A 22,088-nucleotide genomic window follows, 5' to 3' on the forward strand; every position below is an offset into this window, starting at 1 on the left:
TAGGTTTCCACGAGTCATCTTGTTGTGTCTGTGCAGGGGTGTGTGTGTTTAAAGATTCGTTGAGTTGGTTCGATCAAAACAAGATCCAGTGAACTAGGTTGGGCCCAAATCTAGTGATTTGGCTCAATCTTGCCCGATTTGAATCAAGCGAGTGCCTAGGCGTAGGTATATGCTTCGTGCGTTGCCTCGCTTAGGTGCCTAGGCCAACGCCCATTAATTTCACTGACCTAGAAGACAACAAATGAGTGGGTGATAATGTTCTGTATTCTCTTTTAGCCACAATTGGTAGAATGCTATCTGCAAACTAATTTGATCACACTGAAGAGGTGAGATTATGCTTGGAAGAGAACCTACCCACATTATGGAGATGAGCGATTGACAAAGTGGATTTCTCTTTTACCCATACGGTTTCTCTTCAAGTCTCGCTATAATCGGATTCTCCCTGAGAACTCTTTCTCTCTCAATCCGAATGACTTTGGTTAAAGATTTGTCTGAGCAAGAACACATGAGATATTCCTCTCATGATACCGAGAGCGGATGATCCTCTATCGACACTCAATAGTTCTCGTAAGGTTGACTGTCACTCCCAATGACCGGTTGTGCTAGATCTGAAACTTCCAAACCTATAAGTCTGGTATCAATGTGTGGAGTACTCATACAGGACATCCTTGGTGTCTCAAGTCTAATGACTAGGTATACCACTGTGACGATATAATCGTTGTATGACAATAAGGAATTATCAACCATCTAGCATTCCGTGAGCGGATCAATCAGCGAACTCATTTTCCAATGAGCACATGTACTGTAGCCCTAGTGTCCCCACACGAGCAGCTATGAGACCAGCTACCTCCATCATATGGACGGGTATATAGCACACCAATCTGTTCGGTTATCTCGATGTCTCTCTTGAGTAACCTATGGCCAGAATTATTTAGGGTTTGTGTTTAGAGGTGAATCGGTCTCATTATCGTGATCTCATCACGATCTGATTCTCATTGCACATATTCATGGACATCACAATATATTTATGCAACAAGTAATATAAAGTGAGAAAATATCATAATAATAATAAGCAAGGTTCGCCGTATCGTACCGTACCGGCGTTTCGACCCACGCTCGGTACGGTACGGTACGGGTGTACCGAGCGGTACACCCGATTTCACCGATTTAACCCTCCGAAAATACCTGAAAATTAAAAAAAAAGTTAGGATAGGGTTTTCAAGTTACAAATAAATATAGTAATAGTATAAGTTTAGCAAAATCAATGTAAATTAGGTAAGAATAGCATCACATATCTTTTTCGGGCTTTGAGGTAGTCTTGTTCGAGGTTCGTATTTCAGCTCGTTATAGATTGAAATATCTACATAAAAATTTGTTGAATTGTTAGACTATTTTGTTACAATATAAACTCTAAAATTCAAATGAATTAAATAATTATATATCTAGATATACCTGATTGTTAATTCTACCACCAAAACGAACGACGGGCCTCCACGGGTGGTGGATCAGGGTCCTCGATCCGATATATATCAATATGATACGTTTGTTGGACCCAATCATGAAATTGATCCCATGACATAGTGTATTGATACACCGTATGCCATTGATGCATCAATGTGGTGCTGATCGTAGATTGATCGTCATTAATCATATTTGTCCGAGGCAGCTCTTGAGGCATATATTGATGTTGTTCTGTATCATGCTGTTGCTCAGAGAAGGATGACCAACTATCACCATACTGTTGTTGCCCATATGATTCTCCATAATACGATTGCTGTGAATACGATGAGTCTCTTTCTGTGTCTATATCATGTATGCTCTGTCGCATTTGTTCATATTCATCCACTGCCTTCCCCTTCCCCTTCCCCTTCCGCGCATAAACTTGACCAGTACCTTGTCGAGTTCCATGATCTGAATCTTGAGTGGCATGTGTAAAATATTGCTCCTCAGTCCATTCACCACCCTCAAGTTGTGTAGACGAGACCAACGACTGCCCGGCATCACCGCCATCATCTGTCGAGGCACTGCTGTCCGTGTTGCTGTCATGTCTCTGGACCGAGCGAGAAAGAGAATGTGATTGTGAAGGTGTCTCGTCGCCCGACTCGATTCTTTCCAACGATGCAACCGATGCTACTGCCTTCCCCTTTGCCTTTGCACGTTGGGCGGACGAGTGTGACCGTTGGGTATCGGTAGTTCCTCGAGCAGTTTGACTCATACCATGTTGTAATCGAGGGGGATTTTCCACCTGTTGGGGTTGTGCTTCTTCTTCTTCTATTGCCTCGGTGATAAAACGCGAAGGACGTTGAGGATCTCCCGCCTCATCAAGTAGAGGATCCTCTTGGTTCTCTGCTGCTTCAACCCAATCTAACATTGGCTCTGAATCTTCGTTGTAGAATTGAAGGTCAATGGGATCAATATCTGGTTCCTTTGGCTCCTTATCCAACTCAGCACATCGCAATTTTAGCCGCATGTTATAATGGACATATACTAGTTTCTCTAACCGTCTGTAGGAGAGTCTGTTGCGGACCTTCGTATGAATCATTGAAAACGTTGACCAATTACGTTCGCAACCACTAGATGTTGTTGTCTGTGAAAGTATACGAACGGCAACCTTCCTTAAATGTGGTGCATCGCCTCCAAATTGTAGCCACCACTCGACTGCAAAAAGATATAAATAAGATTTTATTAGCATAACAAATAATCAACATTAAATATAATTGATAATCAATATGCTTAACTTTTCCTCACCAGGATCCATAGTGTAACGGCACGATACAGCTACAACGTCGGAGAATGAACCAATTGTTTCTCGAAATAATCGATCCTCCATAAGAGCATCGGTTGCCTCGGTAGTGTTTGGCAAGAGCCGATATATAACATTTCGTAGTGTCGTTAGGAAATTATTTTGTGTTCCGAGAGCATATCGATATTGAATTGCTGGGTTTAGATAATACGCTGCAAAACATAATTTTGTTAGTATGATTTTTTATTATCTAAATAATAATAAATTAAAATTTTCTGAATATGAATTTACCTGCATTATGGATATCTTGATCCATATGAACATCGGTCCGACGATCAATGATTCGTACGTATTGGTCGGCCTTAAAATCATCTTTGAATGCTTTCCTGACCTCCTCTCTTGCTGAAATCAACATATATTTAAGATACGGCATTTGTGGACGCTTGTCCATATCGACCTTACGGAGGACAATATAAAGTGGTTCCACACCTTTTATGATTTCTGCTATAGTATCCCAAAATCTAGAGGAAAGAATGGCTTTTTCTATCTTCTTTCCATCACTCAATTTTGAATATCTGGATTCAGACCACTCTTGTGAGCTAGCCATTGCCTTCAAGCCTTGCTTTTTTTTGCTGTAATGACTTTAATGCAATAAAATTGGTAGCAAACCGAGTAATTCCAGGTCGAAGTACTTCACCATTTACATACTTTTGCATTAATGCGTGGACCCAATGATGATTATATATAAATTTTGTAATTGATTGTGCTCGAGCTACACATTTTTTGACCGCATCCAACTCACCAATATCCTTCAACATTAGATCTATGCAATGAGCTGCATATGGAGTCCAAAACAAAGTTTTTCTTTTTTCCATCAATTGCAAACCGGCCTTTTTGAAATTCGCTCCATTGTCGGTTATTATTTGTATAACATACTGTGGTCCAATCTCCTCTACCATAGTGTCCATCAAGCTCTCAATGTAGTTTGCATCTTGGATCTTTTCAGAAGCATTAACGGACTTATGAAACACCACTCTTCTATTGCAATAAACAAGAAAGTTGATGATACTCATTCTTGTTGGTCCTGTCCAACTGTCACACATCAATGTCACCCCATATTCTTCCCATTGCCTCTTGAAGGATTTGATCCAATCCTTTATTTCTGCCACCTCCTCATCTAAGTACACGCCGTGAATCTCCTTTGGTGTTGGAGGTTGGATCCCCGTGCCAGACTTTTGAATAGAGGAGATCATACTCTGATAATATGGACCTTTGGCTGTGTTGGCTGGAATCCTATGAAAGTTAAACCATTTTGAGATTGCCTTCCCAATATCCCATTTTTTTTCTTTTGTGTATGCATCGTCAATCCGTGTCTGTTTCGCTGTTTGTGGGGGATAGGCTTGCGGATCAATATCAACAATATCTGGTGCGGACCTCCTGCCAAGACCTCTCATAAAACCACGGAGTCCACCATATCTCATGCTACTAGTTCGGCCTAGCTGAGAAGGAGCAGTTGGTTGCCTCATGCTGGTTGACCTTTGGATTCCACTACCAGTGCCATGCTCAAATTGTGAGTCAGGTCGTCGATGCCTCATTGCTTCATCGAACGTATACTGATGCTCCAATGATGCACGAATCCCAGCTGTGAGATCCGGGTCGACTTCATCGCCGCAACCCTCATACTGATCATAAACCGGTTCCTGTGTAGCCCTATGATATTCTTCCTCAACTCATGTCTTCTTTTTTAATGTATCTTCCTTTGTTTGTTTAAGCTTGCTTTGAAATAATTTGTGGATCTCCGTTGAAACTTTCTTGCATTTTGCAACATCAGGATACCCACCAGCCAAATGCATTTTCACTCGAGTTATTCCTCCACCTTTGCCAATGTAGTCACAATAAATACATTGCCAATGATGACGGTTTCCATCTAGCTTTCGGGCATGAACCAATGCATCATCATGTGGCTGTTCCTTTGGTGCCATGATCCTATCAAATTTAAATCAAATAAACTATAAAGTATAAACATATTAAATTGACCAAATATCGATCATAAATCACTAATCACAACATTAAGTAATTTTATTAAAACATAACTAATTATATTTTATTATCATAAATATGTTACATGCATAAAATAAGTATTAACATCATTAGATACACTAATATAGTTAATTTTTCACTAATTACTTCTCTTTCACCACTATAAACATGGCAAACACCCTAATAGATATTAAAGATATTAGATTCACATAAAATCAAATAAATTTTGATTAAATCATCGTTAAAATGACTAATTACAGTATTAAATAACTTTAATAAATTATAATTAAACTTATTTTACCATCATATATATGTTAAATACATAAAAGAAACATTAAATATGTAATTTTAATCCAATATGATTCAAATTATGATAATTATCATTTATCTACACTAATTATGCAATTAATATAGTTAATTTTTCACTAATTACTTCTCTTTCACCACTATAAACATGACAAATACCTTAATAGGTATTAAAGACATTAAATTGATATAAAATCAAATAAATTTTGATTTAATCATCATTAAAATAACTAATCGCAGCATTAAATAATTTTAATAAAATTTAATTAAACTTATTTTACTATGATAAATATTATTCAATATTTACTATGCATGAAAAACACTAACCATAATCTTAAATATCTTAATTACTCTCTAATTAAAGAAAACGAATACATACCTCTTGATTAGAAAGTTCTTCCTCTTAATCTTCCCAAATTAGCCTCAATTGAATTCACAAATCGTTATTTTATAGAGTTTAGGAGAGAAAAGAAAAGTTTGAGAGAGAGTTTAAGAGAGTATAATGAAATAGGGGAGAGAAGATTGGTTTAAATAGGAGGAGAAAGGGCTCCAACGGTCAATTTGACCGTTGGAGCACTGTAGCACTGCTACAGTGTGGTACCGGTCGATTTCGACCGTTACCGAGTAGTACCGGGCGGTAACGGTCGAAATCGACCGTTACCGAATGGTACCGGGCGGTAACGGTCGAAATTTCGACCGTTACCGCCCGATATTACCCGTAACGGCCGATATGGGATATTTTTTTGCGTGTACCGCCCGGTAGGGGGCGGTCCGCGTACCGGTCGCCTCTCGGACCGGTACGTACCGCCCGTACCGGGCGGTACGATTCGGTAAGTAAAACCTTGATAATAAGCAAAAAGACTGTGTGTCATATCACATGTGTTATCACTTACGTGATTGGCTTGCATGACACCTATGACTAGCAGAAGATTATACAAACTGTTTTGTTTACACTTACTATCATCTATTACTTATTTTGTAGTCATCAGTTAGCCAAAATCATATGGCACATATATTTTATTTTCTTAAATGGTTCACAGTATCATTAGATTCCAATATGATATGCCCAGTCTACATTGGTATCATCCAATGATGACCCTACGTGTGGTAAATTTTTTGGTCTTACTGCCAAAAATTGATTGGAATTGTTATGAATTAAGAAGACTCAACTGGAGTTGGCTGATTTTGACAAACTCTAGCTAGTTTATAGCCAAAAAAGAAGAAAGAGAAGATGGAAGAATTGGCAAAAGGATGGAAGGAAAAGAGGAAGCCAAGATGAAAGCAAAAAAGAAATTTGTATCTATGATTTTGAAACTGAGTAGATATTGCACTATTGCATTTATTATTCATTGCATTCACCACAGTCGTCATTCATTATCATGCCTTTTAATGATGTTTTATCGACTCTGTCAAATGATAAAATCCCTAATGATGTTTTATCAACTCTGTCAAATGATAAAATCCCTAAATTTGGTTGGTTGGAAGTTTATTGACGCTGTCAAATGATAAAAAGCCTTAAATTTGGTTGGTTGGAAGTTTTACTAGGCTAATCCTTGTGTAAGATCTGGTCCAACTTTGGTTCCCTCTCAGACTGTTAATGTCAAATGGACTGGTATGGTCCAACTAGTATAAAAAAAAAGTTGGTTAATCACCATGAATTTCCAAGCCTACCTCCAGTTGGTGATTTGTTTGGGGCAGTGGTCTTGAAAATGGTTACATATTTACATGTATAGCTTTTCTTTTGTCATTTGCTAGTTCATATGGTTGGTTCCAATATGTTTTTATGTTACTGTGCAGTTATTATGACCCATACAGAGGTGTGATCGTTTATTTCCGGGTTGTTGATGGAAGCATAAGGAAAGGTGATAAAATATATTTCATGGCTAGTGGGAAGGTAAAAATTGAATGCTATATTCTTAGACTTGTTCAATCTGACTGCAATAATCTATACCCATTCATAAGAATAATGGGATAGACCATCAATATCAAGTGTTTTTAGAATCTGGCTGACATCTTCCTGCCTATTTCTTATGAATTTCTAGATAGTAGGCTTTCTTTTTGTTACCAAAGTAATTAATAGTGCAGCTATTTTGATATTTGCATGCAAAATGCCTATACAGATTGTATATTACATAATCGTAGATTAAGTTTATCACATTTTGGTATCTGCAAAATATGCAAACAAAACATACAAAGATAGGCCATACAAAAGATGGTTACTAATAGAAACAAAGATTTCCTTTTTTCATAGCTTCAATGCATCTTGCTCATCTATTGTTTGCTACTTAAATTCCCCAAAACTTTTGGAACTTTTATCTATTACTAGGGGCAAAAGTTTGCTGAGTATTTAGTGCTTGTATTAACATGTGTGTAGTTTACTGTTCTTGAATAAAAGTATGTAATTTGTTATACCTTGAACGTCCCACATCTGGAAAGAAAATGGAATATAAGTGAGTTAAGACTGTTGTTATTAGTAACTTTGGCTTAAAATTTAGGTAATGTTGGAAATCTTAACTCAAACAAGTTATTTGGACATTTGATTGCTTGGATCATATCAGATTATACTGGAGCATTATTGTTCATGGTTATACCTTTATGGGACAACCACCTGCATGTGGACATTGGACACCTTTAGAATTTTGAGGGTGTCATAAATTTAATTGGGGAGACCTTGATAAACTAATATTCCAATAGTAAGAAATGAAGGAATGACACTGTAACTTGGGCTTAGACATTGGCTCACATTGAGAAGCATGGCCCATAGAAGATACTAGACCATTTGTTTGCTTTAGTCATTCTAATAACTCATTTAAAAGCTTTGGCGATTTTGCCAGATTCCATGACTAGGATGTTAACATCTTAAAACCATATAATGTGGGATTGAAGATCACATAAGCATCTAATGTGGGATAAAATGTATACTGATGATCCCATTTTGTGATATTTCATCTATGTTGGGCGGTACAAATTTAGTTGGAAATTGGAATTCAAATTGATACAAGTGCCAAGCTTTGAGCAAAATTACTCGGTATCCATTTTGACTAATTGAAATTCCAAGATTTCACTTGGTTTGTGTTTAAACTTTAAACTCTGTTTTTATTGAAATTAGTGAAAACACTTGAACAGTTTTTGACATCTCCAGTAACTTGTGAGTTGTGACCCATTTTTCTTTTCATTGTAATATGACACCCTAACCTCTCTCCCACATTTTTCTTCTCCCATCACCACCTATTGGATCTAGTCAGCCACCAGTTCCCCTTGCTTTGATGAACGTTCTATCAGATTGTTGGCCCACGATTAATGAAGGGACAGGGTTAGTTAGAGCCTTGGAGGTGTTCTCTTCATCGGTAAAAACAGATCAGGGATTGATGGTGTTATCTTCTCTCTATTTTCCTTTTCTCTCAACTGTTACCAGTGGTATACTTGACTGTACTAGCGTACTTCATTGGTGTTGGATGGCAACACAGTATGGTGCCAACAGGCCCAACACTTAATGGTGCTTAATCATACCCAAGAAAAATTCTTGGTTATAGGGCATCACATGTTTAGACGAAGAATGGTTGAGTGTGTATGATCTTTCTTCATATGAGCTGCCACATTTGATGTTTAGACTTTAGAGGACAATTTTATAGTCTACAGAAATCTTAATCTTTATTGGTTCTTGTAAAAATTGGATGAAGAAGTTCCTTGGCAATTTCTATTTTTCTACTGTAGTTCCACCTAATGTATTTATGTGTGATCATTTTGTACTGTAGTTAATGGATACAGTAGGTATTTGATGACTGACTTGTTAGCTCTGTAATGTTGAAATTAATTGTACTATATTGTAATTGACTCGCTAGTGCATCCTTGAAGATTTAATGAGTCCGAGATATACTATTGGGATCCTTTTATGAAGTCTAAGAGAGGAGTTTTAAGCTAAAAATGAAAACTGATTTTGCATTATGCTTGTTGTCCGATATAATCAAATATCTTAGCATTCTTATCTGTGTGAGGTACTAGCTTTTACCATGTTTCTTTTTTATATTAATTTCACCCATTAATATAATCAGGATTATTTTGCTGATGAAATTGGTGTCCTTTCACCCAATCAAATGCAAGTTGATGAACTATATGTTGGTGAGGTAAATTTACACATACAATTTTTTTGTCAAGCTTTTATTGGCTTATGTAATTGTAATGGTTCTTTTCATCTTTTGTATACTCAATGTTTTCTATCTTACTGCCATATAATCTTATCATTAGCTACCTAATGTGATAATTATTAAATACTTCATGCAGGTTTGGTTTGAAGGTGGTTTAAAGAACAAGAATATAGTTCTTTTGGTATTGTAAATGCTGCACAGTGAGTTTTAGCAAATAGTAACAAACAAAATTAATAAAGATTATAAAAGATTTGAAGAGGAGTGACATTGGAGGTCAGAAAGGTGGGAAAGGAGACAATAAGCAACAGCCAGGAAGATGCTATAAATATGCAAAGAAAAAGAACAAACACAACAGTCGTGGCAGTCATGAAAGCCTTCTTTTCATTAATTAGACTCCATTATTCATAGCCACTTCTCAACTTAACAACCTCTAGCATATACTTTATTGACCCAATTTCTATTCAGTCTTACCCTCTAAACAAACAAAACATATATAGAAGACTTTCCTTTTTCGAAATATCATCTGAAAGGGCATCTAGAAGTGTAGAACTCCCTAAACTTGAATTTTATTGATTAAATAGCTTTTCAAAATCAAATTATAACAGTAGTTGGATATCAGGTATTAATACAGTCTATACAGCTCATAGTAATAAAGATTAAAGTTACCTAGTTGATGATGTAGTGCACTGATTCATATTCACTGCAAACAACCAATCCTGGTCACCGTTATTGGTTGCTGTTTGGACCAGTATGGCATGATGGTACTGCTTGTATATCAGACTATACTGACTGAAAATAATTGAACAAAAGGAAACTGAGAAATTAAAATGAAGAAAACCAGAGAAACCAAACTGAGAGATGAGTGGAGTGAGCATGACATCCTACTTTTCCATTCATAACTGAGTCGTGTAATTAGTTTTCCTCAGCTTAATGTCCCTTTATATATGTTTTATGAAAAAAAAGAACAATCATCAAATTTGGACTCTATTAACCAAAACATATTGAGAATACTTCTTTTTACCCATATCCCTGAACTTGAAATTTATTAACATAACAAATTTCTTGACTCAAATTACAAGCAAATTACATGTTCATGATTATATATGTAAATTAAAATAGCATTCCTAATACTATAAAAAATAGCCAATAAAGAATAGGGGGATGAAATCTAACTGAAAGTGCTCAAAGTGTAAAAAACAAAACTAAAAATTAGATCTGATTGAAGGTTGAAGCCCATCATACTTCAAGTCAAGGTTCCTAATTTTGCGTCACTTGGTATGTACCCTGCAGTGTTTACCAGCCTGAATGTGAACTGGGAAGCAGACCATGCTTATCTCTCTTTCTCGCCTCTCTCCCTCTCTCTCTCTCTCTCTCAATCTCTTCTGCGACCCATCTCTCGTGATGCCCACCACCTGCCATTGCCTGCTTGGCCATCCTGTCCAGCCATTGCTTGCATCACCCATCACCACCAAAGTAAGCTCCACTTCATGTCTCATCTCGCTCAATAGTGAATTGGGGATTGGAAGGAGTAATGGCCTTTCTTTTTCATAAAAAATCTGCCATTTAAAATCTTTTGAACATTGGATTAATTGGTAGTTCTCCTCCACCTCCTGTTCTCCTTGTCCTCCCCCTTCTCAGTAGTATGGCATGTACTAGCATACCATGTATCGGTTCGTTAGTACAATCTGAAACCATACTGGTCTGGCCAGTGACCTATACAAATTTGTTACCGAGATCTGAAATAATGCTTCAAGTATTAATTTGGTCTTTTTTATGGATTTTTAGTGAGTTCCTTTGAAACATTTTTGTGCAGGATAACATTCACGACTAACTGATATTATCTTGGTATTTAGTACTTGTATATGTTCACTTAGCCTTCTTAGTCAGCAATAATAGCTGTTTAGTTGTAAGTATTCTCCTAAAGACTACCTTTTTAGGTGGGTTACCTTTCAGCTTCAATTAGATCAGTTGCAGATGCAAGGGTTGGTGACACAATTACTCATTTTGGAAGAAGAGCTGCAAGCTCTTTGCCTGGATATGAGGAAGCTACACCGATGGTGTTTTGTGGTCTCTTTCCTGTCGATGCCGATCAGTAATGACCTTTTGCTACCTGACTATGCTACTGAAACTTCCTAGCTTGTGTACCAATTTTGTGAATTGCTTTTTACTTCATTAACTTGCCAATAGGTTTCCTGAGTTGCGTGATGCATTGGAGAAGCTTCAACTAAATGATGCAGCATTAAAGGTTTATAATAGTTTCTATGTACTATAGCTGGATATTCACGAGTCATTTTTTTTCATCTCTAACTATTGTATTTATTTCTTTTCAAAATGTGTTACTAGCTTGAGAATATGTTTTTGTTCTTTCAAATATTTGAAATTGAAAGAGTCCTATAGAATTGAAACATTGAGTTAGTGTTCTAGAGGGACCCAATGGAAGTGTAGTGGTGAAGGGGCATTTGTGCCAAAGATTTTAATTTTGAATGATATCGCTCGTACCGGACTGTCACGAACGGTCGTCGCGCACCCGCAACAACTCCGTTCAACGAACCGTTCGTCGCTCACACCCGCATGTACAGCTGCTTGACAGCATGTTTTCTTATGGTTTTGGGTCATTTTGCTTGTAAATATGTAAGTTCGAACAAGCTGCAGCGTTGCAAAGCGACCGTTCACCGAACCGAGCAAAACAGCCCCAAAACAGCCCAAAACGGCTCCGTTTTCGCGTGCCGCGGGAGGTGAGCGGAGTGCTGCCTCCGCTCACCAAAATGTCAGCCAGCTCAGACCCCAGGAACCCCCCGGGTGGCACATGGCTGGATGGGGCTTCGGTTATATACCGGGCGTAGACACTCTTTCGCAAGTTCGCACGTGACCTTTACGGGAACTTGGTGTTGCGTCCGGGACCAGGTGAGCGGCTGTTTGTGGGCTTGCAGCTGTTCGTTCATCCTTGAAAGCCTTGTTTTTCCCCCTCTCCCTCTTTTCTCTTGTGCACACAAGGTGTTCGACGAATTGCTTGTAAAGCTTTCCTTTTCGCGAGACTTCGGGACTTGTCCGTTGCTCGTTCTTTCGATCTAACTCTCTTTCTCTTTTACAGGTCCTTCGGGACCTGCGAGAGGTTACAAAGTGGGCTGATCCTTGCGGAGCAAGATCGCAAGGGCGAAGCGCGACTTAGGCAACGCAAGCTAAGTTCGCGTCTTTGCCGCAAGAGTGACTCGCGACTTAGGCAACGCAAGCTAAGTTCGCGTCTTTGGCCGCAAGGGTGCCGCACGCCTTAGGCAATTCCAGCTAAGGTCATGACATTGTGGTATCAGAGCGGGCAAGCTCTTCGATCGAACAGCGAACGAACTTCGCAACTTCGCCATGGCAAAGCATCGTGGCGAATCAAGCAAGACGGGGCAAGCCGGACCCTTGCCCCAAGCAGCCGCAGGTGGGCTGCATGTGCACACTCGCTCTCATGCTGTTGGAGCCGCTCACGAGGATCGCGGCAGCGAACAGGATGAGCGAGAAGTTGGCAACTCTCCGCGAGCGGAGGAAGCGCAATCTGGTGCGCTAACTGGGAGAAAGAGTCATAAGGAGAGACTCACGACGGCGGAAACCCGCCTGGATGTTCTGGAAGCGAGCATGGAGGAACTCTACCATGGCCAACAAAGACTTGTTGGGGTAGAGAGCTCGCAAGAGGAAGCGGAGTCCAGGATCGACAAGGTCGAGGCCCTAGTCGACCGACTGTCCGATGACACCAAGGACTCCGTGCAGCACTTACAAGACGTTGTGGCGGAACTCACGGCAAAGGTGGCTATGCTCACAAGAACGCTAAATGCGGGAGGAGGCAACACCCGCGTTGCACCGCCACAAAATTTGAGGGCACCTGAGCCCCATGGATACGGAGGGGCCAGAGATGCCAAGGAGCTCGAGAACTTTCTGTTTGACATGGAGCAATACTTCCGAGCTACGAGGCCCGATTCTGAAGATACCAAAGTTTCCATAGCAACAATGTATCTGAATGGAGATGCGAAACTTTGGTGGCGAACTCGTTGGGAGGAGATCCAACAAGGTCGGTGTCGAGTCGACACATGGGAAGACTTGAAGCGGGAGTTGAGAACTCAGTTCCTACCGGAGAACACAGAGTTCGTCGCAAGAAGGAAGTTGAGACAACTCCGCCAAAGTACCACCATCCGAGACTATGTAAAGCAGTTTTCTGCACTGATGCTGGACATACAGGACATGTTCAGCTTCCTTGATGGTTTGAAACCATGGGCTCAGCAGGAGCTGAATCGAAGGAATGTTACCGACGTGGTCGGGGCAATTGCAGCTGCAGAAAGGCTCACCGACTTCGTTTCCTCTGAAGACCCAGCGAGAAGGAAACAATCTTCAAGCAATCGCCCTCCAAAACATTCTCGAGGGAAGGAGCTCGGGGGCGAACAGAAGAAGAAGAGCTCCCACAAAGGGCCGAACCCAAAAGGCAAGGCCTCAAAACCTGGAGGATGCTTCTTGTGCGGAGGACCGCACATGGTAAGGGAGTGCCCACAGAAGCAGGCACTCAATGCTTTGACAGCTTCCATCCACCCTCCCCGATCGGACAAGGGCAAAGCTGTTGCTCTTAGTTCGAGCAGTTCAGAATCCAGCAGCGACGATGAGGAGTCGCAAGGACCCCGAATGGGAGCAATGCGTCTGTTGAACGCTATGCGGGGTCAAGTGGGGGAGAACATAAAGACGAAGGCACAAAAAGCAGGAAGCAGTGATCTGATGTATGTGGACATCAAGCTGAATGGCCAAACGACCCGTGCCATGGTGGACACGGACGCTACCCACAACTTCATAGCCGATCGTGAAGCACAACGACTTGGGTTGACATTGGAGAAAAGCCCAAGCCGAATGAAGGCGGTGAACTCGGAGGCCAGGCGAATCTCCGGGTTGGCGAAGGGAGTTCCCATCAAAATCGGGACTTGGAGCGGGAACACCAACATGATGGCCGTGCCATTAGACGACTTCCAAGTGATTCTTGGAATGGAGTTTATGCACGCGGCGAAGTTGGTGCCGATGCCGTTCTTGAATTCCCTATGTATGATGGGAGGCGATGACCCCTGCGTGGTTCCCGTCTCTCGGAGAGGAACCAAGGAGCCCCAACACATTTCGACCTTACAATTGAAGAAAGGGGTGCGAAAGGGCGAACTGACATTCGTGGCTGCTATGAAGCTAGAGCCACTCAATGAAGAGGCCATTCAAGAACCTGCTATGGTGGCGAACGTCCTAAAAGAGTTCAAAGACGTTATGCCACCCGAGTTGCCGAAGACTCTCCCTCCACGCAGAGGCGTGGATCACAGTATCGAGCTGGAGCCAGGAGTGAAGCCTCCAGCAAGACCACCCTACCGCATGCCTCCACCAGAGTTGGCCGAACTCAGGAAGCAGTTAGGTGAACTGCTAAGCGGTGGTCTCATTCGCAGCTCAAAAGCACCTTTCGGAGCTCCAGTTCTCTTTCAGAAGAAACAAGATGGGAGCCTCCGATTATGCGTCGACTACCGAGCCCTCAACAAAGTAACAGTGAAGAACAAGTATCCCATCCCGCTCATTGCGGACTTGTTCGATCAATTGGGCAAGGCGAAGTATTTCTCAAAACTCGACCTCCGGTCGGGGTATTGGCAGGTGCGCATTGCTGAAGGCGACGAAGCAAAGACTACTTGTGTGACCAGATATGGAGCGTTTGAGTTCTTGGTGATGCCTTTCGGCTTAACCAACGCTCCGGCCACATTCTGTACTCTCATGAACCAGCTATTCAAGGAGTATTTGGATAAGTTCGTGGTCATCTACTTGGACGATATCGTCGTCTACAGCCAAACGCTCGAGGAGCACGTTAAGCACCTTCGGACGATTTTCAAGGTTCTCAGGGAGAACACGTTGTTCGTAAAAAGGGAGAAATGCTACTTTGCTCAGATTGAGATCCTATTCTTGGGGCATCGAATCGGTGATGGCTCCATTCGGATGGATAAGTCGAAGGTGCAAGCAGTTGCGGAATGGCGAACTCCAAAGAAGGTGCCAGAGTTGAGATCCTTCCTTGGTTTCGTCAACTACTATCGACGCTTCATCGCGGGATATTCGAAGCGGGCAACCCCACTGACGGAGTTGCTGAAGAAGGAGCAGCCTTGGAAGTGGTCGGACAGATGCGAGATAGCATTCCAAGATCTGAAGGCTGCTGTTCTGGAAGAACCAGTGCTCAAATTGCCAAACTATGGAGAGCCCTTTGAAGTCCATACAGATGCTTCGGACTTTGCTATTGGTGGAGTACTCATGCAAGAAGGTCATCCGGTGGCCTACGAGAGCCGCAAACTCAACGAGACCGAGAGGCGGTATCCAGTGCATGAGAAGGAGATGACAGCGGTGATCCACTGCCTACGAGTTTGGCGACACTACCTCCTCGGGTCGCGATTTGTGCTGAGGACAGACAACATCGCCCTGAGTTATTTCCAAACTCAGAAGAAGCTCTCCCCAAAGCAAGCACGGTGGCAGGACTTCCTGGCTGAATTTGATATGGCAATGGAATACAAGCCCGGGAAGGCGAATGTCGTGGCCGATGCGCTGAGTCGGAAGGTGGAGTGCGTGAATGCTGCACAACTGGAGGGCAGAGGCCAAACATGTCAGTTACACTCCAACTTCCTTTCTCGAATCAGAGATGGACTGTTTAGTGATCCCCAGGCAGTTATCCTGATGCAGCTCATCAAAGAAGGCAAGGCACGACGATTTTGGGTCCAAGAGGGATTTGTTTACACAAAAGGGAATAGAGTTTATGTTCCCCGAGTGGACAATTTAAGGCGTGAACTCTTAAAAGAGTGTCACGATTCCCTTTGGGCTGGACATCCCGGCATTCACAGAACATTGGCTCTCGTGGAGAGGGCCTTCTACTGGCCAAAGATGGGGATTGATGTGGAGGAGTATGTTCGAACATGCCTTACTTGCCAACAAGACAAGGTGGAGCAACGGAAGCCGGTGGGACTTTTGGAGCCGTTGCCTGTACCAGAGAGGCCATGGGAGAGCATTTCCTTAGACTTCATATCAAGCTTGCCGCCTGTAGGGGGACTTGGATCGATACTTGTGGTGGTCGATCGGTTTTTAAAGTATGCAACTTTCATTGCTGCTCCCCTACACTGTTCAGCTGAAGAGGCGGCCAGACTGATGATGAAGGGTGTAGTGAAGTATTGGGGAGTCCCACACAATATTGTTAGTGATCGAGACGCTCGGTTCCTAGGACGATTCTGGACCGAGCTATTCAAATTGTTGGGGTCAAAGTTATACTTCTCTACAAGCCTCCACCCCCAGACGGATGGTCAGACTGAAAGAATAAATTCGCTCTTAGAGCAGTATCTCCGGCACTACGTGAGTGCCAATCAACGAGATTGGGTGAAGCTGTTGGACATCGCCCAATTCTCCTACAACTTGCAGCGGAGCTCTGCATCCAACAAGAGCCCCTTCGAAATTATCACAGGACAACAACCGTCGACTCCGCACACTATGGCAATTGGTTATACTGGGAGTAGTCCATCAGCCTACCATTTCGCAAAGGAGTGGCATCGAAATGCCGATATTGCGCGGGCTTACTTGGAGAAGGCGGCAAAACGGATGAAGAAGTGGGCAGACTTGGGAAGGCGACCACAAGAGTTCAAAGTTGGCGATTTGGTGTTGGTAAAGCTCCATCCAGCATCACTCCAATTCTTCAGGAAAAGAGTCCACAAAGGATTGGTGCGTAAGTATGAAGGGCCCTTCCCAATTATCAGCAGAGTAGGCAATGTTTCTTACAAGTTGCAGCTGCCAGCGTGGTTTAAAATTCACAACGTTCTTCACGCCAGCAACCTGAAGGCCTACCATTCGGATCCGCAAGATGCTTCTCGAAGTATTCCAACTCGGCTACCTCCCATCACAGCCTCCTACGAGAAGCGAGTGGAAACCATTCTAGCGGATCGCAAGATAAAGCTACCCAACGGAGCGGAGCAGACAGAGTACTTGGTGAAGTGGCGAAAGCTTCCCCGAACTGAAGCCAGTTGGGAGCCTGAAGACGCCCTGCGACATGAAGAAGAAGTCATCAACAACTACCAACAAGCGTCGACGAGGGCGTCGACAGTTTAAGTGGGGGAGAATGTCACGAACGGTCGTCGCGCACCCGCAACAACTCCGTTCAACGAACCGTTCGTCGCTCACACCCGCATGTACAGCTGCTTGACAGCATGTTTTCTTATGGTTTTGGGTCATTTTGCTTGTAAATATGTAAGTTCGAACAAGCTGCAGCGTTGCAAAGCGACCGTTCACCGAACCGAGCAAAACAGCCCTAAAACAGCCCAAAACGGCTCCGTTTTCGCGTGCCGCGGGAGGTGAGCGGAGTGCTGCCTCCGCTCACCAAAATGTCAGCCAGCTCAGACCCCAGGAACCCCCCGGGTGGCACATGGCTGGATGGGGCTTCGGTTATATACCGGGCGTAGACACTCTTTCGCAAGTTCGCACGTGACCTTTACGGGAACTTGGTGTTGCGTCCGGGACCAGGTGAGCGGCTGTTTGTGGGCTTGCAACTGTTCGTTCATCCTTGAAAGCCTTGTTTTTCCCCCTCTCCCTCTTTTCTCTTGTGCACACAAGGTGTTCGACGAATTGCTTGTAAAGCTTTCCTTTTCGCGAGACTTCGGGACTTGTCCGTTGCTCGTTCTTTCGATCTAACTCTCTTTCTCTTTTACAGGTCCTTCGGGACCTGCGAGAGGTTACAAAGTGGGCTGATCCTTGCGGAGCAAGATCGCAAGGGCGAAGCGCGACTTAGGCAACGCAAGTTAAGTTCGCGTCTTTGCCGCAAGAGTGACTCGCGACTTAGGCAACGCAAGCTAAGTTCGCGTCTTTGGCCGCAAGGGTGCCGCACGCCTTAGGCAATTCCAGCTAAGGTCGTGACAGGACGGTACGTACCGGTCCGTCAGTAGATCGGTACGCGGAACACTCGCTACTGGGCGATATCAACCTGACTGCGGCCTGGGAAGAAGAAGCATCGAGGGAGAAGAAAGAGAAGGCGCTCGAAGAAGAGGGAGAATCTTGACGCTTTCCGATCCGGTGCCGCCCTCCCTCGACGATCCCGATCCATGAGGTAATGAAGAAGCGACGGCTCGATTTCTTCTTCACTGTGTTCTTCACCGAAGGTCGGAGACGTCTGCGGCCTTTGACGTCTTTGCAGAACGTCGCAGATGAAGAGAAGATTGCGTTCTTCTCCTTCATCTGACGGGACGAGGAGAAGAAAAGGAGGCGACGTCGAGCAAAGCTCCAAATACAATATATATATATATATATATATTATATTTTTTTTGTAATTGTATATATTGATTATATATATATATATATAATTTTTTTATTATATTTTTTTTGTAATTTTATATATTGATTATATATATATATTTATATATATATATGTATTGAGCAGTATACCCTGACGTACCGCTCGGTACACTCATATTGTACCATATCGAACAAAGCTCGAAACGTCGGTACAATACGAAATTACGAACCTTGATTTGTGCAAACTATAACCAAATAATACACTACATCATAGTACTGTTCCATCCAATGTTGGTCTCATTATAACGAAGATTGTTTCATGTCTTTCCATGCCATGAAAATATAATATGTCATTGGACATTGGTGATGCTGTGTGCTACAAATATATGAAGGCATGTGTTAATTATAACATGGTACAGCATGTTGCATATCATATGTTTGTCCGATACCAGTTTGGGCACATGCAATCCTTTTGTCATTCTACGATATGTCATGTCAGTCATGCCATGCAATGTTTTGAAACTAGGTTGGGCTTTTGGCCATTCACTAGTGAAAAATGTCAAGTTGGTCCAGTGTTGAACTAAAAAGTCTTTTATGTAAAGAAAAAATTATTGTAACAAAAATTGAGTTATGTGATTCGTTAGGGTTAGCCACTTTACTCTGGTCACATCTGTTATGACCTTTACCTTTTCTGTTGATCTGGCTTATCAATTAATTCCTTTTGCAAACCAATCTAGACCTTTTTTTGGTTGTCATTCTTGAACATTTTCTCTTTCCATTACATATGAACTGGGCTCTAGTTCCAACTTCTAAGGTATAAGTATGCTCATGAGTCATGAGTCATGATATATCTTATTTTTTAGGTTTGGATCCCTCCTGCATAAGAGGATGACAACAGTCGATGTTGACCACAGAGAGAACTAGGCAGTGCCCAGTTGAACACTTCACTTAGGCCCCATCAAGTGAAACCTGAGCGCCTCTTGAGATTGACAGCCTTGGAGTTCAATCACTTGAGAAGAGATGTACCAACAAGATGGGTTTGGAAGAAAAAAATGTTTTCTTTTTGGATAAGTGGTGGTGCAACTCCGTATCTTCTTTTTTTCCTCATCGTCAACCACTTATCTTTTTCTTCTTTTACAACCTCTAACAATAGGCGGTACCTGCTTCCCAAAAGGAAGCCATCGTTGAAGATAAAATATGGGAGGAGGATGGTAGTTAGAGCTTCTCCATCTCCTTCACCATGTACCTACTCCCCAAAAGGAAGCCATCGTTGAAGATAAAATATGGGAGGAGGATGGTAGTTAGAGCTTCTCCATCTCCTTCACCATGTACCTACTCCCCAAAAGGAAGCCATCGTTGAAGATAAAATATGGGAGGAGGATGGTAGTTAGAGCTTCTCCATCTCCTTCACCATATAAATAGGTAGCTGCCATCTCTTCCCTTGCCGTCTTGCTTGTCAGATCCTCTAACCAACCCTGTCACTCTTTAATCAAGTTTAAACCATATAACCTCTAACTCCTTTGTACACTGTTGAACGTTGGTTCAATCACAAATCTAATAACCAATCCGAACTGGTTTGTCACTCATGCTAGATTTTGAAGTATCGGTTTGTAGGAAGATTTGTAGAAGAAAGTAATATGTGCATCCATGCTAGTATATGTGTAGGAAGGTTTGTCACAATCTAATGTGCAGCCATGCAAGTAGCGGCCTTCCATGAGAAGATGATCAGAAGCTTGGTCTTGACATCTCAATTTAACATTTGAAGATGATGAACAAAAGTCTTGTTGCAATCTTGACAACGTTTCCATGATCGTTGTCTTCTTGTCCTTCTCAATTTTCTCTTTACTCCTGGTCATCATACTAAAGAATGGAGTTCAGGGGGTGTAGCTACTTTCTTCTTGGCTATTGAATTACATGTGGAGTGAGTGTATAATAGTTCCATGTGTCCACTAGATGTATCAACTATCGATTGAATATTTCAAATTCATAGTTATTGCATACATGTCTACTTTATGAATCAATTTTAATTGTTCAAATTCGTCTGGTTTTGCAAGACCACTCCTTTTGACCTTAGGGATGGCCCTGCTCATGGAGCCAATTCGACAACTATCTGTTTGAATTCAAAGCTTGTACTTTTGAATGTGTCCATGCAGGTTTTTGACTAATAGGGTCATAACCAAAGTAACTCAATTGTTCTCCTTGACAAGGCAAAACATAATTTTCAAGCATATGTTTATCTTAGAGAACAATTTAAAATAAAAGTCTTTCTTTTTTTTCAAGAAAGGAATCAGATAGTACAATATTCGTCTGACTACAACATTTATTCAACACCTTTTTAGATTGACCTATTTTGTTTTGTATAGTCATTTTGTAATTTGTTTCCAAATTGATTTATGCATTACTATAAAAACTCATTTATATAATTTTGAACTTTGGTCTGCTTGGTTAAATGTAGTTTGAACCTGAAACTTCAAGTGCTATGGGTTTTGGTTTTCGGTGTGGGTTTCTAGGTTTACTCCATATGGAAATCGTTCAGGTTTGGTCAAATTTCTTGTAACTTGGTCTTTTCCAAATGCGTTCGATGTGTTTAACAATATGATTTTTAATTACTGATTGATTTATTTTGTAGGAAAGGCTTGAGAGAGAATACAACTTGACCTTGATAACAACTGCACCAAGTGTTGTTTACCGAGTCAATTGTGCAAATGGTGATATTGTAAATTCTTCAAGATCCTCTTAATACTAGTTTAACTAGAACCTTTTCTCCACAATATGCTTACTCAATTAGGTTATCTTATTATACAATTTATTTCAAATTTACAAGATATTGTACCATTAGACATTGTTCATTGACAATAAATAATCGTCTAAACTCTAAATTATCATTTACATGGTTAACTAATGGATCAATATTTGAAATCATAATTTCATTTTCTGAAAGCTTTCACTTCTTGTGTAGTTCAGATTTTCTGAGATAGTCAGATATCTACAACCTTAACCTGCTGATAAATAAGTTGGTTTCACATACGTATGGGGAAGAGAACAATGTGTCACAGGCACTTGAAGGATTACAAGATAAAATAGAATAAAAGGCACTTCAGCAGATCAGTAATTTGACATATGAAAAATGTATGCCATTGCAGTTAGTTTAGATCAATAGATGGTGGTTTGAAATTTCATGGTATTCAAGCCTCATCACTCCAGTACCAATGGTACCATGGTATACCAACGGATACAACCATTATATTTTTCAAATATTCTTCTAGGTAGACTGGTACTGTATTGTAAGTTTGTAACAACCTATACGAATTGGTTCAACAAGATTTGATGTTTCTACCAGGTCTGTATTTTCAACCTTGCAATGTTGAATCTCATGCTACATGCACAAACCATGCATTAGAATATCTTAAACCTTTTGTGAGCCCTTTAACCACTTATCACAGTGCATTATGGAGTCATGTCAATGTGCGCGGTGCTTATGTCGGCTGCTTGTATCATGTTGCGTGCCATACCAGCATCTCTATCTCTCTATGTGGCAGAATTGATTCATGCTGCTGCATGTAGGTGCT

The 22,088-nt window shown here is 41.5% G+C and overlaps 1 protein-coding gene across 4 annotated transcripts in view; it reads left to right on the forward strand.

Moving 5' to 3' along the window:
* Positions 1-22,088, forward strand: part of LOC103977559 (translation factor GUF1 homolog, chloroplastic) — a 40,937-nt gene that overhangs the window by 9,900 nt on the left and 8,949 nt on the right. For 2 of the 4 annotated variants that reach the window (XR_010485067.1, XM_065098544.1), the window contains exons 9-15: positions 6,887-6,983; positions 9,142-9,213; positions 9,371-9,415; positions 11,172-11,326; positions 11,422-11,479; positions 20,975-21,055; positions 21,149-21,235. Coding sequence is in view for 3 of the 4 variants with exons in the window: in XM_065098544.1 (XP_064954616.1) it covers positions 6,887-6,983; positions 9,142-9,213; positions 9,371-9,415; positions 11,172-11,326; positions 11,422-11,479; positions 20,975-21,055; positions 21,149-21,235 (595 nt within the window). In the remaining variant the exon portion in view is untranslated. The remainder of the gene's footprint in view (positions 1-6,886; positions 6,984-9,141; positions 9,214-9,370; positions 9,416-11,171; positions 11,327-11,421; positions 11,480-20,974; positions 21,056-21,148; positions 21,236-22,088) is intronic. The other 2 variants (XM_009393106.3, XM_065098545.1) reach the window with 2 other exon arrangements.

This window comes from Musa acuminata, chromosome BXJ2-3 (assembly GCF_036884655.1).
Source record: "Musa acuminata AAA Group cultivar baxijiao chromosome BXJ2-3, Cavendish_Baxijiao_AAA, whole genome shotgun sequence".
Classification (NCBI taxonomy): Eukaryota; Viridiplantae; Streptophyta; class Magnoliopsida; order Zingiberales; family Musaceae; genus Musa; species Musa acuminata.